Here is a 20,077-nt window from a genome sequence, read left to right as displayed (position 1 = left end):
GTTTTGATTTTGAATTCTATATGCGAAATGGTTGTAGATGTTTTCACCCATACCTAGCTGTACATTTTTACTATGTAGTTAAAAACTCATGGGAACCTAGTAGTTTCAGAAAATTATATATGTTAACAAAAGTAATTTGAGATATTTAAAAAACTAATTAATTTTACATATGAACTTTTTCCCCATGTAATATACTTATGAACTTGTAAAAACAAGATAATGCAATATCACTACACGGACCGATATTTTCGGGACCATTGATCATGAAATATCTATATTATTCTAAATTTAGAATATGAACGTGAAAATCATGAAGCTTGGTACATTTAAAGGACGACAATATGACGTAAATAATACAAAGTCCCCAAAACAAGTAAACATTGTTTTGGTCTATAGTATAACTTTTTTTTAGAAATATAAACTTGTTTTGTTTTTCTTTTCCATAATAATCTGTAATCATCCGTTTTTTCCTGTAATCTCACACATCATTTTGTGAAAACATCAAATTTACACCTGGTTGTTATGGAACTTTTCAGTGAGAAAGGACGCAGAGGATTTCTGTTTAGATTTTCTATTCGAAGACAATCTTGCAGAATTGTTTTTTTTTCTATATATCGTACTGTACTGTTGGTTCACTTGTCCATTGCTCATTTGCTCATATTGATGCTATTTTTTTGTCAACACTCATAAGATACTATTTAGTACTATCTGCTATAAGTTATATCAGAATATAAATACACAAGTAATTGAAATAACACGATAATAAGACAGATAGTGACTAGAAATTGATAGCCCGTTTGATATTTTTTCCCCGAGGAATCAATTACAGCTGTTCTTCAATATCTTCAATCATGATATAAGTATATAAAGTTATATAAAGCGGGGATGACCACATAATTCATAGGTGAATGATGGTCAATGTCGTCCGTCAATCTAGCAAATGTCTATAAATATTGTGGCAATTCTAACGACTCCATACTCATTCATTGATACTTACTTGAGTCTGCAAACAAATTATGTTGTGGTGTAAAATTATATTTGGAACTATAGAATTACAGGCTCAAGAACACAAAGTGTTATCTCAAACTCAAACTCTTTATTAATCTCAATGCTTAAAGAAAACTCTCTAAAAACTTAAACTCTCAAACTCTCAAACTCTCACAACTCACACTCTATACCACACATTGGTATCTCTTTATATAACCCCTAAAATATCCTAAACTCATTAGGACTTACATATTTGGATATATCCTAATCCTTATAGATATACACAACACATTAGGATTAGGTAGCTTGTATCATAAGCTACTTCAAGCTTATCTCAACATTCTCCCTTTTAATCTTGAACTCCTCATTTGACAAATCCTCAACGCCTATCAAATCTCTCAGCTCCTTGAATTTGATTCTACCAAGTGACTTTGTTAGTATATCAGCTTTCTGCTCATTTCCCGGAACATGCTCTACTTCAACTTGCTCGTTCTCAACACACTCTCGGATGAAGTGGAACTTTCTATGTATGTGTTTACTACGTCCATGAAACACAGGGTTCTTTGTAAGCGCGATTGCAGATTTGTTGTCCACTCGAATTGTTACTTTCCTGCACGTTTCTCCAATGATCTCGCCCAAGCACTCCTGAAGCCAGATGGCTTGTTTTGCTGCTTCTGTGGCTGCCATAAATTCTGCTTCACACGACGAGAGTGCAACGATCTCTTGCTTCTGAGAACACCATGTTATAGGATTCTTCTCGAGATAGAACACATGGCATGTGGTACTCCTCCCATCATCTTCATCAACATTATGAGACGCGTCGCTGTAACCTATCAACTCTAGTTCCTTTGATCGCGTATAAGAGAGGCCGAGGCAAGAGGTTCCACGCAAGTACCGCAGTACTTGTTTTAAAGCCGCACCATGTGACTCCTTTGGCTCATGCATATATCTACTCAATACTCCCACACTATACGACAGGTCTGGTCGGGTGTGAAGTAAATATCGGAGACATCCTATGCTTCTTCTATACTCTGTTTCATCAATGCTCTTCTCTTCTTGTGACTTTGACAACTTGACGTTCATATCCATTGGTATATGGGTTGAGTTGCAGAACGCCATTCCGCATTCCTCAAGTATCTTTGTTGCATATCTATCTTGTTTAAGCATGATTCCCTCTTTGTGTTGATGTACTTCGATACCAAGGTAATATGTAAGCTTACCAAGGTTGCTCATCTCAAATTTCATCGCCATCTCTTGTTTAAACTCGTTGATTGACTGTAGAGACGCGCCAGTGACGAGCAAATCGTCGACATACACCACTACGACCAGAAGTCCTCGCTTCTCTTCCTTCCTATACACGGAAGGTTCCTTACAGCACCTCTGAAACCTCAACTCGCAGAGAATCTTGTTAAGTTTAGCGTTCCATGCTCGAGGTGCTTGTCGTAGTCCATAGAGGGCCTTCTTTAACTTGTAAACTTTCCCTTCCTTTCCTGGTATTATAAATCCTTCTGGTTGTGTAACATATACTTTTTCTTTTAACTCACCATGTAAGAAAGCTGTTTTTACATCTAGATGATGTATTTTCCAACCCAAAGATGCTGCAATGCCTATGACTAGTCGGATTGTTTCCATACAAGCCACAGGCGCGAACACTTCGTCGTAGTCAATACCATGTCTCTGAACGTAGCCATTTGCTACCAACCGTGACTTATACTTGTTTATGCTACCATCCGCGTTTCGTTTAATCTTGAAAATCCACCTTAAGCCTATAGGCTTCACACCTGTAGGAAGCTCAACCAGTACCCATGTATTGTTTTTCTCGATAGATACAAGCTCTTCCTTGCACGCATCGATCCACACCTTCAGTTCCTTAGCTTCATCAAACGTCCATGGTTCATCATTAACAGCCATTAAGAGGCGCTCATGCTCATACTCCGCGAGCAAAATGTAGTCGTCTAGGTAAGTAGGCTTTGCTCTGCTTCTTGTTAATCTCCTCACCTCTGTTTGCTCTTCATTCTCTTCCTCATTATCATCTTTGTACTCATCATCTGTATCTCCATCACTTATAGCTATAGTACCCACATCATGTTGCTTAGCCTTTTCTTCATCACCCGTAATTCGCAAGTCAACCTTGAATGTTCCGGGGTTCTCATCTTTCCTCTCTTCTGTTTTACTCCAGTTCCATCCCTGGCTCTCATCAAACGTGACATCACGGCTCACTACGATCTTCCCTTTTATAGGGTCGTACAAGCGGTAGGCCTAAGAGCCGGGTTCTGTACCCATATGTATCAATACTCTCAACCTATCATCCAACTTCCTCCTCCCAGCCACTTCAGTTCGAACATAGCTAATGCAACCAAAAATCCTAAGGTGCGATAGGTTTGGTTTCCTCTCTCGTAGCATCTCGTATGGAGTCTTGCCGAGTAGCGATCTTGTGGCAAGTCTATTGATCAGATAGGTAGAGTGTCGTACGGCTTCTCCCCACAACAAATTTGGTACATTCCTATGCTTTAGAATGCTCCTGGACATCTCCATAAGAGTCCGGTTGCGTCGCTCTACCACTCCGTTCTGTTGAGGGGAGTATGGTGCTGTTAAGTGTCTCCTAATTCCGTGTGTGTCGCAGCAGTTCTGAAAGTCTCGAGATGTAAACTCTCCTCCACGGTCTGTTCGCAACGTTTGTATCGCAGTCTTTGTTTCCTGCTCAGCAAGTGTCTTGAATTTTTTAAATTTCTCCAATGCCTCACTCTTTTCTTTCAATAACACTGTCCACATGTATCGCGAGTAATCATCGATCAGCACCAATACATATCGTTTATGAGCCGGTGTGGGTGGGGTGATCGGTCCACACAGATCACCGTGTATGAGCTCGAGAGGCTTCACGGCTCGATACGAGGTTTCCTTTGGGAATGGTTGTCTCGTTTGTTTCCCAAGTAGACATGACACACACGTCTCTTTGTTAACTGTGATGTCCGATAAGCCTTGTACCAGTTTCTTATTAATCATCGTCTTCATTGTCTCATGATTGACGTGACCAAGCCTCGCATGCCATCTTGATGACTCAGTCGTTGATGTTAGACTTAAACATTTAATGTTTTCGGCCTGAAGAGTGACTTTATACAGTCGGTTCCTTGATCTAGCTGTTTTGATCATCAATTTTCCTCCACGATCAAACAGCATCAGCTGATCGTCTTTCATCCTTACTTCACAACCACTCTCTGTGGCTTGTCCAAGGCTGACAATATTACTCTTTAGGCCTGGTATGTAATACACATTGCTTAAGATTTTCTTCTCCCCTCCTTTGAATATAAAACGTACTGAACCCTTTGCTCGTATATCAATTCTTGAATCATCTCCGAACCGAACAGTCCCAGTGATTGTCTCATCCAAGGTGTCGAAGAACAATCTGTTACCACTCATATGGTTACTTGCGCCATTATCAAGGTACCAGACGTTCTTGGTGTCGGAATCAGCTTCGAATTTACTTGGTTTTACCTTTTGCTCATTCAAGTAAACCACCTCATGCATCATCAACTCATCAGCTTCTTGAGTATCTTCATCTTTCTTCTCAACAGTCTCCTGAAGTTTAAGTAGCCTATCTGGACAATCAGCTACAAAGTGGCCAAGTTTATCACATCGGTAACAGGTGATGTGGGAAGCATCTCGTTCTTGATTATATGAGCCGTATTGATAGGATCCAAACCGGCCACGTCCTCTACCTCTCCAGTTTGAACGGCCTCCCCGTCCACGGAAACGACCTCCATAGCTACCCTCACGGCCTCTGCCTCTACCACCGTAGCCTTCTTGTTGATTCTCCATATTTGCATACATTAATTTGCTTTGATCATCGTGTTGCTCATCTTCTTCCTCACAGATCCTCTCCTCATAGGCTTTCAACCTTCCAATGATATCTTCGAAGCTCGTAGTATTTAGGTTAAGAACTTGTTCCAGTGAAGCCACAATGTGAATGTATTTTCTCCGGGGCAAGCTCTTTAAGAACTTCTTTACTAGCTTCGATTCCTCAATTATTTCACCGAGAGATGCGGATTTAGACGAAATCTCTGATAACTTTCCGACAAAGGTATCTATTGTGTCTTCCTCTTTCATATTTAACCTATCAAATTCAGCCATTAATGTTTGCAGCCTTGCCTCTCTTACTCTTTCAGCTCCAACGTGTCTTGCTTTGATCGCATCCCATACTGCTTTTGCTGTGTCAAGATCCCCGACCTGTAATGTCAACGCCTCGGGGATGGATTGAAATAAGAGTGCAATGGCTACATCGTTTTTCTCCTCATCCTTCTTGCCGGGATCAATGGACTCCCATACTTTATTCACCTTTAGGGCAATCTTCATCCGCATTGCCCAAACCGTATAATTTGTAGAGGTAAGCATTGGGAATTTGATGGAGGACGACCCATTCTTCTTGTTACTAGTCTCGGATTCTTCTTTGATATCTACCATTGTTCTCGTGCTTGCTCTGATACCAAATATAGAATTACAGGCTCAAGAACACAAAGTATTATCTCAAACTCAAACTCTTTATTAATCTCAATGCTTAAGGAAAAATCTCTCAAAACTTAAGCTCTCAAACTCTCACAACTCACACTCTATACCACACATTGGTATCTCTTTATATAACCCCTAAAATATCCTAAACTCATTAGGACTTACATATTTGGATATATCCTAATCCTTATACATAAACACAACACATTAGGATTAAGTAGCTTGTATCATAAGCTACTTCAAGCTTATCTCAACAGGAACAACATAATTTATTTAAGTATCCTCATTCATTTTTACAGGATATTTGGAACGAAATAAATATCCTCAAAATTTACATAAGATAGTACTATAGTATGTATTATAGTGCGATGGTGCAATGACGAGTTAAATTCTTAAATAAACATACATAATCTCACAAAAACGTATATATTACAAAAGTAACCATCAATGTGCACTTTATTTCTTTTGTTAGAACATTGTAAAATTAATCTTTCAATATTAATAAAATTTTTCAAAATTCGATGAAAAGTAAATATCATGTAGCTCATTGCCAGAAAGCAAACATGAGCTCTTATTTAGATCAGAGGACGTTATCCTAGGTGCTTTAGTAACTCGACTGAAAAGGAAAGGTATTTCTTACTCGAGCACTTGTCCAGAGAGGAATGAAAGTATTTCTAAAAGGAGAGGGCATAAGCATAATTCCGGGGCGGAGCCATATGTATAGCTTATAATATTTTGGGTCATAACAAAAAGCATGTGTTTTTTTAATTTAATTTAAATTTTATAACATCAACCCGAGAGCGGAAATAATAATTTCGATAACAAGACTGGTTCGAACCAAATTACTCAAATCTGAAATCTCCTATCTAGTCTCGCTCAATCCATATCCCCGGCGCGTTCCACTAAATAGATTCTTACATCGTTGAGTATCGATCACCGTTCTCGACCTTTGACGAAGACCGTGAGGAGAAGAAATTCGCCTCGTTTTCTCGATTGCCGGGTCTCTTCACGTAGCTTCCAGCGTAGCTAGTTACCGATGAACTTACTAGTCTTTCAATCTTAATTATCTCTGAAGCACACAAGGAAAATAGCGGACAATAGCGGATACGAGACAGGCCGCGTAAGGAGACCCAATCGCCTGAAGTAAAATTCGCGCTACAACGCCAAGGCCGTATAAGGACAGAAAAGACCACACGATCTCCAGTGCCTAATACGAGAGCAGAAAAACGCATGTTATGTTTGATATATGACTGCTTTGTTAATTTCATCCAATTTTTGTAGTACAAGTTATTTTCTGTCATTTTCAAAGAAACGATTATTGTGGTGTTAATGCACGAAAAGATCAACAAACTGTAAAATATTGATTTTGGGATATATCCAGGCATTCAATTCAGTAATTCACTAACACGTACACACACATATACCTATATGTATACTATAAAACGAAATTAAAAAACTTGGAAAGTCCCAGTCCGGGACGAATCAGTTTAAATATATTCATGATATTTTTTGGGGTGAATGAAATACAATTAAGATATTCATATAACGTTTTCCCTGAATTTGAAGACTCAATGACCAACTTTTCCCCATCTTAAACTAAAAAAATAAATAAGAAAAATTGCATTTTTTTTTTTACAATTGGTGCTTCTCCTGTTTTCCCATTTTGAGATTTTTTACCTACCAAAATCTTGATTTTTTTCTTTCCATTTATCCCTATTTTTCTTTAGCAAGAAAAATCAATTATTGTTTTTCTTCTATAGTCTCCCTCTAAAGAATTGCTAAGGGACAATCACGCAACTCTACATATCGATTTCCGACTTCCGGGTCAGCATAATGGGCAGTCCGTTTTGGGGAAGCGCAAAGGGTCCATACTGAATCCCATCACTAGCTCCAACTATCGACCATCTGCAATTACAAAAGTACTCCTTATCAGCATAGAGAAATAAAACACTTTTAAAGTAAATGAAAAGGTAAATAAGTAAAAATAGTACACACACCTGTACTGGGTGGTTAGATGATGTATCATGATAGACATCTCAAGCTTGGCTAGTTCATTTCCAGGACACGAGTGGGTTCCATTTCCAAATGGCATGAAAGTATTCGGTTTTGGAGCCACCTACGTACCAAATAAATAATATCAATACAAGTCAATCTCCAAAACGAAAAAAAAAAAAGATATTTTCTAGAAGATAAATAAACTACCTCAAATCTTGATGGATCAAACTTCCCAGGATTTGAAAAGATATCAGCACTATGGTGAATGTTTCTGAAAAGCGGCAGAACTTTCCATCCTTTAGGTATCAAATATCCTGTATAACAAAAACCAAACAACAAAAAAAAAACGTTTTTAGAATAAATTTGATAAGTTCAAAGAGTAAGGTTTGGGATTCATGAAAATTTTATGTAATACCTTCATACTCCACATCTTCTACAGCCTCTCTGAAAGTGAAAGATAGGATTGAAGCAACTCTTAATGTTTCTTGAATGACTCTTGAAGTTATTGGCATCTTCTTTGTATCACCCCAAGTTAGAGACTCTCCTTCTCCTTTGTCTTTCCTTATTGCCATCTGCTCTTCCTGTTAAACACCAAAACAAAAAACAAAAAAAAACTATCAAGAACACATTAAAATTACAAAACTACCACTTTTATTACCAGAAAACGACAAATACGTGTCAGTAAAAGAACTTACAGTAACGGCTTCTAGAACGTTGGGATTGTCAGCCAAGTACTTGAGGATCCACGTCATCACACTAGCCGTCGTGTCTCTAGCCGCGAAGATGACTCCGATGATGTTATCGGCGATCTGTTCGTCGCTCAGCTCTTCTTTGTCTCCCATGAAAGAACCGAGAAGATCGTTGTGTGAGGATCTGTTCTCTCTTCTCTCCGATAAGATCCTAGCGAGGATCTGCGAGAGCTCCTTGCGTGCCTTCATGGCTTTGTGGAAGAGCGTTCCAGGGAGGTTTACAGGCATCGAGTTGTAGCCTTTCTCGAGAATGTAGTAGCATCGTTTCAGATCTTCTCTGTATAGAACCTCGTCTTTTCCGAAGATCGAGAGCAGAGCGACGTTGAATGTGTACTGACGAAAGAAAAACAACAGTTTCAAAAAAAAAAACAGAGTATATAGAAAAAAAAACAGAGATGCAAAACAGAGGAAGTATTCGTCTTACTGTTTTCATTTCTTGGTAAGTGTTTATCATTGTTCCATCCCAGTTTCGGAGAGAGTCCTGAGCGATTGATTCGATGTCGGGAACCATGTCTCTAATCGCTTCAGGCATGAAAGCACGGAGGACGAGCTTCCTGAGTTTAGCGTGGTAATCACCTTGGTGGAAGAAGATGGCTTGTTTCCCTAACATCCTCTCTTTACTCGCCGGGAAAGTCGGTTTAAAGAGATGAGACTTGGTCACGAGCACGAACTTGGCAGCTTCAGGGCTCGAGATCATCACACATGGACATCCCAATACATGTGTCTTAAAGACCGATCCATACCTGTCAAAAAAAAGACCAAAGCTTTATTCAGCACGAGATCCTCTGTTTTTGGCAATTATTACTGTGTAGCAATTTTTTCGAAAGCACCGACCTTTTCTGTTTTGATGCGAAAAAGACGTTAGGGTCTTGAGAGTATAGCTGGAAAGTCTCGCCGACGTAAGGCCAACCCATTGTTCCCGGCGGGAGTGGGAGTTTCGGGGATCCACGGCGGCGCTGAGAGACTAAGCACCGGAGAAAGTAGAGGAAGATAGTTCCGGTGAAGAGAGTAAGAAGCAAGGCGGAGAAATCCATTTTTCTTTATAAAGGAAAAAAAAAATTAAAGTTTTCGTTTATTTGTCCAATGAAACCCCACTTCGTATGATGATAGTGGGAAGGGGGAAACAGCTGAACAACAAAGAACTTGTGACTTCAAACTATTTAAAACAAAACAGAAAAAAAAAGATATTTTGTTATATTTTTGTTTTTTGTGTAATGGGAAGATGTATTGTGATGCAAACCAAGTGGGAGACGTGAAGGGGTTTTATAGGCTCTTCTCATGTGTTAGATGAGAGAGAAAACGATGAATGAGAATAGAGAGAGAGAGAGATTCCTATACAGAGAAACACTGTTTAGATAGACAGCTCATTTGAGAGAGACGACGATAGCACGTGGCAAAGAGCATGCAAAAAGAGCGTGTGAGATTTTGACCAAATAAACTTAACTAAATTAAAGAGAAGCAACTAAATTAAAAGAGATGCAGAGCCATTCAAAAGGACTAATTAGTTAGTTTATTTATTATAAAGCCTAATCTTAATCATACAATGAAAGAATTAAGAGCAATTTGGCCCTTAAGTAGAGACAAATGTAAGGCACGGGAAAGGTTTGTCTTTTTTTTTTTTAATTTAGTCAGAACTCCGTGGACCCTTTTTTTAATTGAAGGGCTATGCTTTAAAGGCTTATTTGGTCTTAAATGTATCATTTTGTGCGTAACAATTTCATACTCTCTCCGTTCCATTAAGATATAGACTTAGTAAAAAAATTTGTTTCACAAAGATATATTTTTTTGTGTTAAAAATTATAAACTTCAAAAAAAAAATTGAATTTATTGAATTATTATTTGTTAAAAGTTATTGAAAATTGAAAATTACAGAAACGATACATTTATTATTTAGTTTAATGTGTTTTCTTAATATATGTGAAAATACTAAAAAATCTATCTCTGTGGAACAGAATGGAGCATCGTAAAAAAATAACTAACCATTGTATTGTATTGTTTTGGTGACAAAAAAAAAACCCATTGTATTGTTTTCCATTAACTATTTCCATGGACATGTTAAATCTCAAATACACACATTTTAACACGTTTTTGAGTTATTCGTATTTTTTAGAAACAAGTGTTGCTCTGAATTATGTTTTATGTTAACTATTCAAGCTTATTATTCTCTGCTCTAGCATGTTGTCTTTTCTTTTTAGGTTATATTGTTGGTTTCAGAGATCTTTTGTTATGTTTTTAGATTCAAGAGTCTTTGTTTCTTTCGATGGTTTTTCCATCCTGATCTGGTTGCCTGTTCTTTTATCAGTTTCATGTGGTGGATCTACAGAGGATTGTAAGAGTTGGCTTTACTTGGCTTCTATTGCGATGGGTAGATCCCGGATTGATTTCCTTATCGATTGTCTTGGTGGATAGAATCTCTGGTTTTTTCTCAAGGAATTGGGGCTCTGGTTCTTTATGCCTTCTGCCGTGAAAGTTTGAATGTTAAAAATTGTGTCTGTCATCTACATGAGTTGTATGGTCCGCTTTCTTCCTCGTGGCTTATGGAGTAATCTTTAAAGGAATATAATGAAGTGAGGCTTCTTTCCTAATAAAATTTGGTGTTTGGGTGCCGCTATGCTCCTCTCCTCGATCTTTCTGTGTCTCCTCGTATATGGGTGGGTGTCTTGTAATTTCGATCTAGAATTGATATATATTTGTATTTTAGTCTTTGTTTTAGTTGTTTTGTCTCCAAATAATTTGGTTAATTCTGTCCGCTTATGCTTCCAGAGAAAGATTTGTTTCCTGCTGGCTGGTTCTAGAGGTAAGTTTTAACTTGGTAGATTAGTATCTCATCACATGTAAATCTCTGTTTATGATTAATGAAACTTTTAATGAAAAAAAGATGAGTGGTTTTTTATATCGTATAATAATTTTTAATAAAATGATAACATCAGTAAATATATACAGACAAACAATTTCTGCAGCATACTGCGTAGTGAATATTGTTTTATAGTATATCGGTATTGCTTTGTCATTGGCTTTTCTAATCAAGACCTAAAAAATTCCATAAACTTTGGCTAAAACGTTTAATTAGATGGCATTGTAAATCCATATTAAGATCCACTGATACGATCCCCCCCCATCTATGTTAAGATCCAACACTACGTCAGCATGCCTTATCGGGTATGCAAATAATTATTTTGTTTAACTTGTTGACTTAATCTTTTGTTTAGCTTTTTGATTTCATATTTTGTTTAACTTGTTAACTTGATTATAATTTATAGGAAATACATTGCACACATATGTGTATATATATGGGTAATGACTAGCTACAACATTGTCAAGGAAAATTACAATAATTAATAGATGCGTAATTACGTATAAAGACGCATATGTATTGTCTTTTTGTCAAGAATATAAATTATTTAGATTTAATCTGGATGATTATGCGTAGATTGCATCAGCAAAAATCACCAAACATCTCCTGGTTATATTTCTCTGGACTTACTAATCACAAACACTTGCTACATTAGCGTACACACAACCAATTATCAATGATTGCATCTTTCTCCAATTAATTAATGAACCAAATTATGGGATTTAAACCTAGCCTGATTTGATCAAAACAAGAACACTTCTATGTGTATAAATGGCAAATGCAATGTATGACTTAGCTTAGATTATTCAGATACTTTTGTTTCACGAAATTGCTTTATGTTCAACTGTGACTGTTGAATTTGGGACCGTCAAAACTTATTTCTCCCGGTTTTAAAAGTTCGGCGGCGACTTTCATGTCGTCAAAACATTTCAGTGACACCTAGCTCGCCATGCGTCAGGCCTCTTTTTAATCGATCTCAATTATAAAATACTAAGATCAACTTTTCATATTTGTAAGCATCAATACCACATTACCACATGATCTATATATAATATAAATGTCAGACTACTAAAAACGATTTTTTTTAAAATGTTTCAACCTGACGACGAATCTATAAAAACTTATAATTACTTCAAATGAAATGAACCATCAAATGAAGGCTAGATTCCCTTTTTCAAAATAGACTGCATTTGTACATCACGAAGCGAATTTTGTAAGGAATATATACTAGCAAAACTATATATATATACAAACAAAACAACTAGCGGGTAGCTCAATGCCTCAAGCTAGTTAAATAAATTTGTCCCAGTCAAGTAGTCAAGTTGAATCTGAAATTTATAGATCATATAGACGAGCCCAAATTTAATGTTTTGGCAACACGAAGCATACGCGGTCGGAAATATATTGATTGCGGGGTGGTTGCTTATTGTACGTACGAATGGTATGACCTATTCTAATTTAAACAACATAATATAACTAACATCCTCACTGCACTATGCGTATATATCATTTTAGGTTAACTATTTCAAAAATTATCTAAGAATGAGTAGTCCCAAAAGTAGGCACATACGAATTAATTAGTTAACTTGACATGTTTTTTTTGGCTTTAACTATTTATTAGTTTACGTACTTTACTAAAGTATTTAGTATCATATAAAACCAAGTGATAGAAGTGATCATGAATTATTATTCATGATCATCGATATGCTTTTGTAATACTGGTGATTGTTTTTTGTTTAACTTTTCTTATCATTGTAAAAATTGACATAGTAGCGACTACATACTTATAAGCTTAGTTAAAAATTGGAATGTAATCATCTTTTAAAAATCATCAAAGAAATATAATCAAGAATGAAATATGACAATCTACAACGAATAGTATTCCAACGAATTTAAATTCAATAAATGCACGTGAACAAATAGTTCTACGTGTATATGTAATACAAAACATTAGCAAACAACCTATCTTTATAATATAGAAAGATAATTAGGGGGGGGAAACTAAATATCCGAAAGGTAGATCGTTCTTCGACCGACCATAATTTTCATAACATGCAGACCTTTATTTGCGTGCCTGACAGAAGATTACTTTATAAAGAGAAACGTTGGCATTTGCCCAGAAAAAAAAAAGGAGTTACGTTGGCAATTTCCCAATTGGGTACATATCTTTTCTTTTTAATTTTTTAAAAATTATCCCTTTTTTGCCGGAAAAATAAACATTTTGCGAAGGAAAGAGGAAGAAGGCAAATGGGTTATGGGCACCATTACGAACATTGATTAATAATTCAAAACGCTTACCAAAAAGGTATATATTTGCCACAACAGATACGAGTTATGTCCCGATAAGGCAAAATATGGAATGTACATAATTTTGAATAAATAATTAAAAATCCTTTTTAATGAGACTTTTCCTTTTTGCATTGATTTCATAGTGACAAACACAACTTAAAAGACTTTGGGAGTGATTGGTTAGGTTTTATCTCTCTACTTTAGCTTTATTTATTTTTAAATCACTAAATTTTACCAATCAAGTTGTAGTTTTACTTTTAAAAATTAAAGTCTACATCAAGTTTTTATTTAGTTTTACCAATCATGCTTTACTTTTATTTTTAAAACTACAAAAAAAAAAATAAAGCAAAACTTTTTCTTATGTATTTTAGGCAAAAATCATACATCTTCTTTTTATAGGCTGTAGAATCTGTAAATGAAAAAAAAAATATCTATAATATCAAATAAATTATATAATCATAAATAAAAAATTTTCTAAATATTTTAATTTTGAATTTGAGTGTTTTTAAATTATTAAGATATTTAAATAATATAAATATTATTTACATATCACGTTTTAAATTACAATAAATTTTGATAATTTATTAAAAAATATTAATATAAATTATTTTAATTGATATAAAATAATAATTTTATATATACAACACATATTTCATCTACAGCCTACAACTTACAGCTACAACAAATTTAACTACAACAAAAGTTTATGCAAAAAAAATCTACAGTAACAACTTTACAGCTACAACCGATTTATCTACAGCTAATCATCTACAGCTAAATTTTTAAAGCCACGGTCGAACGAATCATCACCTTTATTGACTCAGTTCGCTATATTGTCTACATTTGGCCAGTATTGTACATTTATGTACGTACGCGGACACGAAATCAAACCTTTTTGATATATTATTTTATACCTTTTCTGAAAATGTTGTTGGTTTCCGTATCGCTGTATTTATATTTTAGAAAAAGATAAAAGAAGGATAAGTTTTTTTTTTGGTTAAGGAGAGAAGTATTTTTCCAAAGATACAGCTCGGTTTCCATTATCGAAAACAACTGTCGCTCGCCTGCATTTTCATTTTGGTTTTTAATGTACTAATTCGTTTCCGAATGCAGCGTTAATAGGGTAATTTTTGTCGAAACAAAAGTCGACAAAAAAAATAAAGAGATTACAAATGATGATTTAAAAAAAAAAAAACTCTTGTTGCAAGCAAAAGTATTTTATGTCAAATCATGAATATTCTTGAGGAGTCATGACTTTGTTTTTTTCTTTTAAATTCAAACCTACTTTATCTAAACTCAAGTCTCCCTCCATGCAATTGACCCACGAAGAAACAGAAAAACAGAAGTTAATTTAGAAAATATAATTTGGTATTGATTTCTTATGTAGACGATTCTAAATAACAAAAGATGTGGAATCAGTTCGGACTTAAAAGATGTGATCACATTTGTTTCATGTAAGGATTAAGATTCTTCTGTAACCAGCGCTTTTAGTGGTGACATGAAACAAATGTTTTTCACATATTTTATTTATTTAACTATTGTCTGGAATTGGAAAAAAAAACACTATTGTCTGGAATTTTTGTGGCTAAGTGGTAAAAAAACGGACTTCGGACACATTTTAGATTTGATTCATTTACTATAAGAAGTTAAGTTGGATATAAATTTTTGTTTTCAACTTATTTGCATATCCGGATAGAGTGTTTATCCAGAGTTATATTTTTTATTGATATTACTCTAAACCCTTCAATTGATTTGAATACCCAATATTTATCCAAAAAGTGCAAACACTCAACCATGAGTCTTTAAAGGGGCAAACTTGTTGAATAAATGAATAACAACAGGAGATCGATTGCAAATGTAGAAAGAGGTTAAAATCCTGAAAATCTAATAGTTTCAATATTTAGATATATATAATTGGACAAGGCTGCCTTGAAAATATTATTGGCTGCATACTTGCTTAATTAAGTATGCATTATAAACGTATTTCATCAACGTTGTCTTATTTAAGTACGAATATTAATGGTTTCAAACAAAACTATGAATGTAATACATTGTGCATATGTATGTATGTATAAAGGATAGACTAAAAAACTTCACAAAGTAGAATTGCAATTAAATAAGGATCGAGCCTAACGCCTAAACATGGTAGAGAGAACTTTAAGAATCGCGAAGGATAATTTCCATGTGGCTACTCTCACACGTGTCGATAGTGATCACCTCTCTACACGACTTCTAGGGTTTCCGTATATCAAACTGATACATTTATGTATATAGATTCATTTTCGGTTTTAAAATATAAACATTAATCAAAATGTTCTCTTTGTATATCTTGACGTGTCAACTGTAGAGAAAACGAATTTGCCTATGATTTCTTCTACCAGTTTTCTTTTGGGGGCCATATAAAAACGTCTTTATCAACTAAATAATCTTTTAAGTTGTAATTAAACGTTGATACTGTTAATGATTTTTTTCCTTTTTTTTCTGTTAATAATTTTTAATAGCTAATATCGAAATCCTGAGTATCGGACTTCGTTTTTCCCCATTTTTATTAACTAACTTATCCTTTCTCATGTGTTTTTACTTTTTAATAATGATAGAGTAACTTCTTACCACATAGCTAAAGCCCTAATTAATAGCTTCATTTGCTTATGTTTTGGCCAAAGAAAAAAATATTATTCATGATAATTAATGCATTACAACCGTTTTTATGCATTCTTAATTCTTAAATTCCCGTTAAATTTTCTGTTAATTTTTCTAATACGTTAATATCTTATTCTAATTGTATGATCGGTCACATATGTTAGTTATTAAAAAGTATTCTTCCGTTCCCATAATATTTTTAGTTTGGCTCTCATTGCTCATTAGCACTTTTTACGGACACGGTAATAATTGATTGGATAGTAAAAAGCATTTTTTTTTTTTGCAAATGCTTTGTCAATCAAAATATAAATCGTACAAAATAATTCATAACAAAATAATTCAAAGCCTAAGTCGCACAAAATAATTCATTATTCACTTTAGAATACTATTCTATTCTATTATTATTTTATAGTAATTTAGTGTTCTAATGTTGAAAACTATATATAAACACTTTGATATTGGTTAGTATGTCAGAGAAAATTTCACCAATAAACTCATAGCAAATGAGGAAAATAATAGTTTATTGTTTTAAGAGATTTTGATTTTTTTTTTGAATTTTTTTTAAAACTAGTCAATTTTTATTGGTTAATATTTTTCAAATATTAGAATATACCCTTAAAAGCTTATATAGTTTTCATATTTCACTTATATAGTTTTTCGCTCATATAGTTTTTTTACTGATAGCTACTAGCCGAGGGGGAATATAACAATTTTAAATCATTAAAAATGGATTTTATATCTATTTTCTCCAACAAAAAGTGTAGGTGTTTATTCTATATCTTGTGATGAGGACATGAATCTATATAATAAATAGGATATGATATGATTCGACCACATGTCATTATATTTCGACTGCAGATTCACAGAAATAGATTAAAATTCTTTGTACTGATCTCTTTATTTTAGAAATAATGGCGTTATCATGTAAGCTCATCTCTTGTGGCCACAGCTCTAAAAAGACTGCTATAATAATATTTTCTGCGATAAAAAACAACCATTTAGGAGGACTCGTGTCCGGATATAATGTGCAAGCTGCAAAGAGAAAGGTAAAAGAGCATCTATCGTATCATCTCCTAAAAGCGACAAGCAAAAGTGAGACTGGGTCTGGTCTATCCATTACTCACACTTACACAATGATCTCGTTAACTGTCAATATATTTTTGTATAAGCTTTGTCATTTATTTGCATTAGAAGAAAACTATACAAGGTCCGGTGTTTTTCTTAGATCCAAAAATGCTCCAGATGAGGTGGCTTATAGGAAACCAGATTGATAAAAAAGTTACAATGACCATCACTAAATTTTTGTTTGTAAGAAAACTTTGGAATATATATCTTCTCTGTTTTCTTATTTCTTAAAAATTTAAGAGTAAATAATAAAACAGACCATTTAATATAGTTTAAAGTCTTATTTTCTGCCATCGTATATTCAGCCACTTACAGATACTATATCAGCAAGGTTTATTTGTATATATACATAGAAATATCAATAACAAATTTTGTATTTCACACGCCAATGTAAAAAAGTATTTCGGGAACAATAATAAGAAAGAAACATACAAGTGTCAGTATTGAAAATTACATCAATTTTTGGTAGTTAACTTTACACTTATTTCTTCATACTTAGTGTTTTCCGTTTATCGTCTTGCCGTTAAGTATAGCTCTGGTTATATATGTCTATATCCATTGGATTTTTAATCTAATATAAAAATTTGGTGCAAGAAAAATATAATTGATAGTTAAACAGTGCGGTGATTCTAATAGTCCATCTAGTAGTAATCTATATATCATCCAGTCTCGACCAATAAATTTGGAGTGCCGTGTTTTTTTTAATCCAAAAAATGTGAAATGAAAAAATTTCATGAATATTTTTATACATTTGGAAAATATGAATTTTATCAAGATTTGTTTTCAAGAGTACCAAACTACCATTTCATTCAGTTAGTGTAATAATTGGGTAAATCAAATGTATAGTACCACAATTATATCTACAATCAAGCTAACAAGGATATTGAGTTAATAATATCTCATAAAGTTTATATCCTTTTTGGTATGAATAAAGTTTATATCCTTAATTCCTCAAAATTGTAGTTTGTTGGTTGTTCTAACATACTAACATAGTGTTAAAAACGGACCAAAACTATTAAAAACACACACACACCAACAACATGTCAAAATAAGTTGCAACAAAAACATGTCAAATTAGAAGTTTGAACACACTAAAGTTCGTCATCAGCAACACGTCAACACAGGTCTAGAAGCCGCTGTAATTTACAGTAACAATTAAAATGATTTATAACGCATTTGCCACCGAGAAATCATATGTTGCTGCATTAGGCAAATGATCATGTATATCCATCAGCTTTCACATACATATTTTATCATTTTTTAACATTATAAAAATGCACTAAAAATTCTATGAAGAGACCATTAAATATACATTTATCTAATATGACAGATAGTACATTTTATCCAAATTTTGGCGATGAAACTTTGCTATTATCACATTACCGATATAATTGATGCCTAACTCATTATTTTATTGTTTTTGTCTACAATCGTTTTTTATTTTCTCCGTATATAAATTTTTTTGACAAAAATAAACTCTTGAAAATGATTTTTTGTGTGTATTAAATCACAAATTAAAAAACTCACTGGTCAACGCAATATAACCCTCAGTCGTGGCGTATAAAAATGTGTATATTTTTGACTGAAATCGAAATGACCTCGTTTTGAGCAATTATTATTTTTTTCTGTAAAAATGCATAAATAGAATACTGAACACTGGTCCGGTCCGGTCCCTAGCTAAACCAACGGTGCCGTTTTTGCTATCGTGTTTCTTTTTGTTAACCATCAAAGTCAAACACAATTTTGTTTATTTGCTAAATTATTTGTTTTCTTCCTTTTCTCTCTGTACATGATCTTCGATACAGACACTAAAAACAACCTTTTTAATTTTGGTTCATTCTCGATCTCACTCGTCAAGATATCCAAACGCTTCGAGAGCGACTCAAGAGAGAACCTTCTGCTTTATTTGTCTACGTTCGTGGTAATGTACTCGTACGTGTTGACCTGTTTGATCAGAGCTCGTGGCGGAGATCCGAACAGACCAGTCCGGTACGGACGTATGGTTCCTTCTTGACCCGTGGGTTTTCAAGTTCATAGTTTAACACGCAAAAAAAGTATCTTCGAAATTTTTTTTTCAGAAAACCCAAATAAGAATAATAACAATCTTCGTAATTTTTAATTTAAAAATCACTATATTACTTGTTATTTTTAACTGCCGCAACCAAATAATTCTAATATATGAGTAACTAGGATCGACCAGGGTTACGTCCGGATTTTTATTTAAATATTAATTATAATCATATATTTACGTTATTTTGATATATAAATATTATATAAATATAAATAGCTAGATAATTATAAAATTATTTTTAATTATTTATTGTTTTCTGTCTTATGAATTTCAATTAACACAATTTCTTACAATAAAATTTTCCGTCGATTTATTTATTGAATGAAACTTGTGTATCTTAAAATCATGCATGCATTTAAGCTGAATCGAATCTAAACTAAACCAAAGTAAATCCAGTTATGTTCTGTCGTTTTTCTTTGAAACAAAAGGCTAAAAAAAAAACCCAATGAGAATTGAACGCATTACTTCTTGTCTATTTTCCTTTTAAGTTTAAAATTTGTATCTCATATCTCACCAACACGCATGTCTCTGCGCGTGTATGGCATTTCCATTCATGTTAATTTCAAATAACTAATTAAAAAATGAAATAAAAACCTTTGATTGCTTCCCTTATCTTCTTATGATTCGTTCGGAGCAATCTTTGCTTTGATAATATATATATTCTTTTGGACAAAAAAAACTATATTTCTCTCTTGATCGAGTCATAGAATTGAGAAACCGATCTGATTTACTCGCCACCGCTTAAACTGTGGAATATTTTTTTTAATTGGCTCGATTTTCTTTTTTTAACCTCTTCAGTGTTGTTGCTCATCATCATCTTCCCTCTGCCTCTTATGCAAAACCCATCGCCAATAATTTTAAACT

General features: G+C 34.0%; 1 protein-coding gene across 1 annotated transcript; it reads right to left on the bottom strand.

Annotated features, from left to right (window-relative positions):
* Nucleotides 1–6,944: 6,944 nt before the first annotated feature.
* Nucleotides 6,945–9,475, bottom strand: LOC111208232 (abscisic acid 8'-hydroxylase 1). Its single transcript, XM_022707150.2, has 7 exons — nt 9,069–9,475; nt 8,659–8,977; nt 8,181–8,567; nt 7,901–8,066; nt 7,693–7,799; nt 7,488–7,606; nt 6,945–7,395 (listed from the first exon to the last, which is right to left on the bottom strand). Exons 1-7 carry the CDS (start codon nt 9,266–9,268, stop codon nt 7,290–7,292), a joined length of 1,404 nt encoding a protein of 467 aa, XP_022562871.2. The 5' UTR covers nt 9,269–9,475; the 3' UTR covers nt 6,945–7,289.
* Between the last annotated feature and the right edge of the window lie 10,602 nt (nt 9,476–20,077).

This window comes from Brassica napus, unplaced genomic scaffold (genome assembly GCF_020379485.1).
Source record: "Brassica napus cultivar Da-Ae unplaced genomic scaffold, Da-Ae ScsIHWf_1230;HRSCAF=1757, whole genome shotgun sequence".
NCBI lineage: Eukaryota > Viridiplantae > Streptophyta > Magnoliopsida > Brassicales > Brassicaceae > Brassica > Brassica napus.
Note: the sequence above shows the minus strand (reverse complement) of the source record. Positions and strands in the feature narration are given on the sequence as shown.

Bases quoted from the DNA above. Each gene is read 5' to 3' on its own strand.
- LOC111208232 (XM_022707150.2), bottom strand. From the start codon at position 9,268: ATGGATTTCTCCGCCTTGCTTCTTACTCTCTTCACCGGAACTATCTTC. The intron at 8,067-8,180 runs GTAAGTTCTTTT...GGTGTTTAACAG, and splicing joins ACGTTCTAGAAGCCGTTACT to GAAGAGCAGATGGCAATAAG. The intron at 7,800-7,900 runs GTATTACATAAA...TTTGTTATACAG, and splicing joins AGAAGATGTGGAGTATGAAG to GATATTTGATACCTAAAGGA.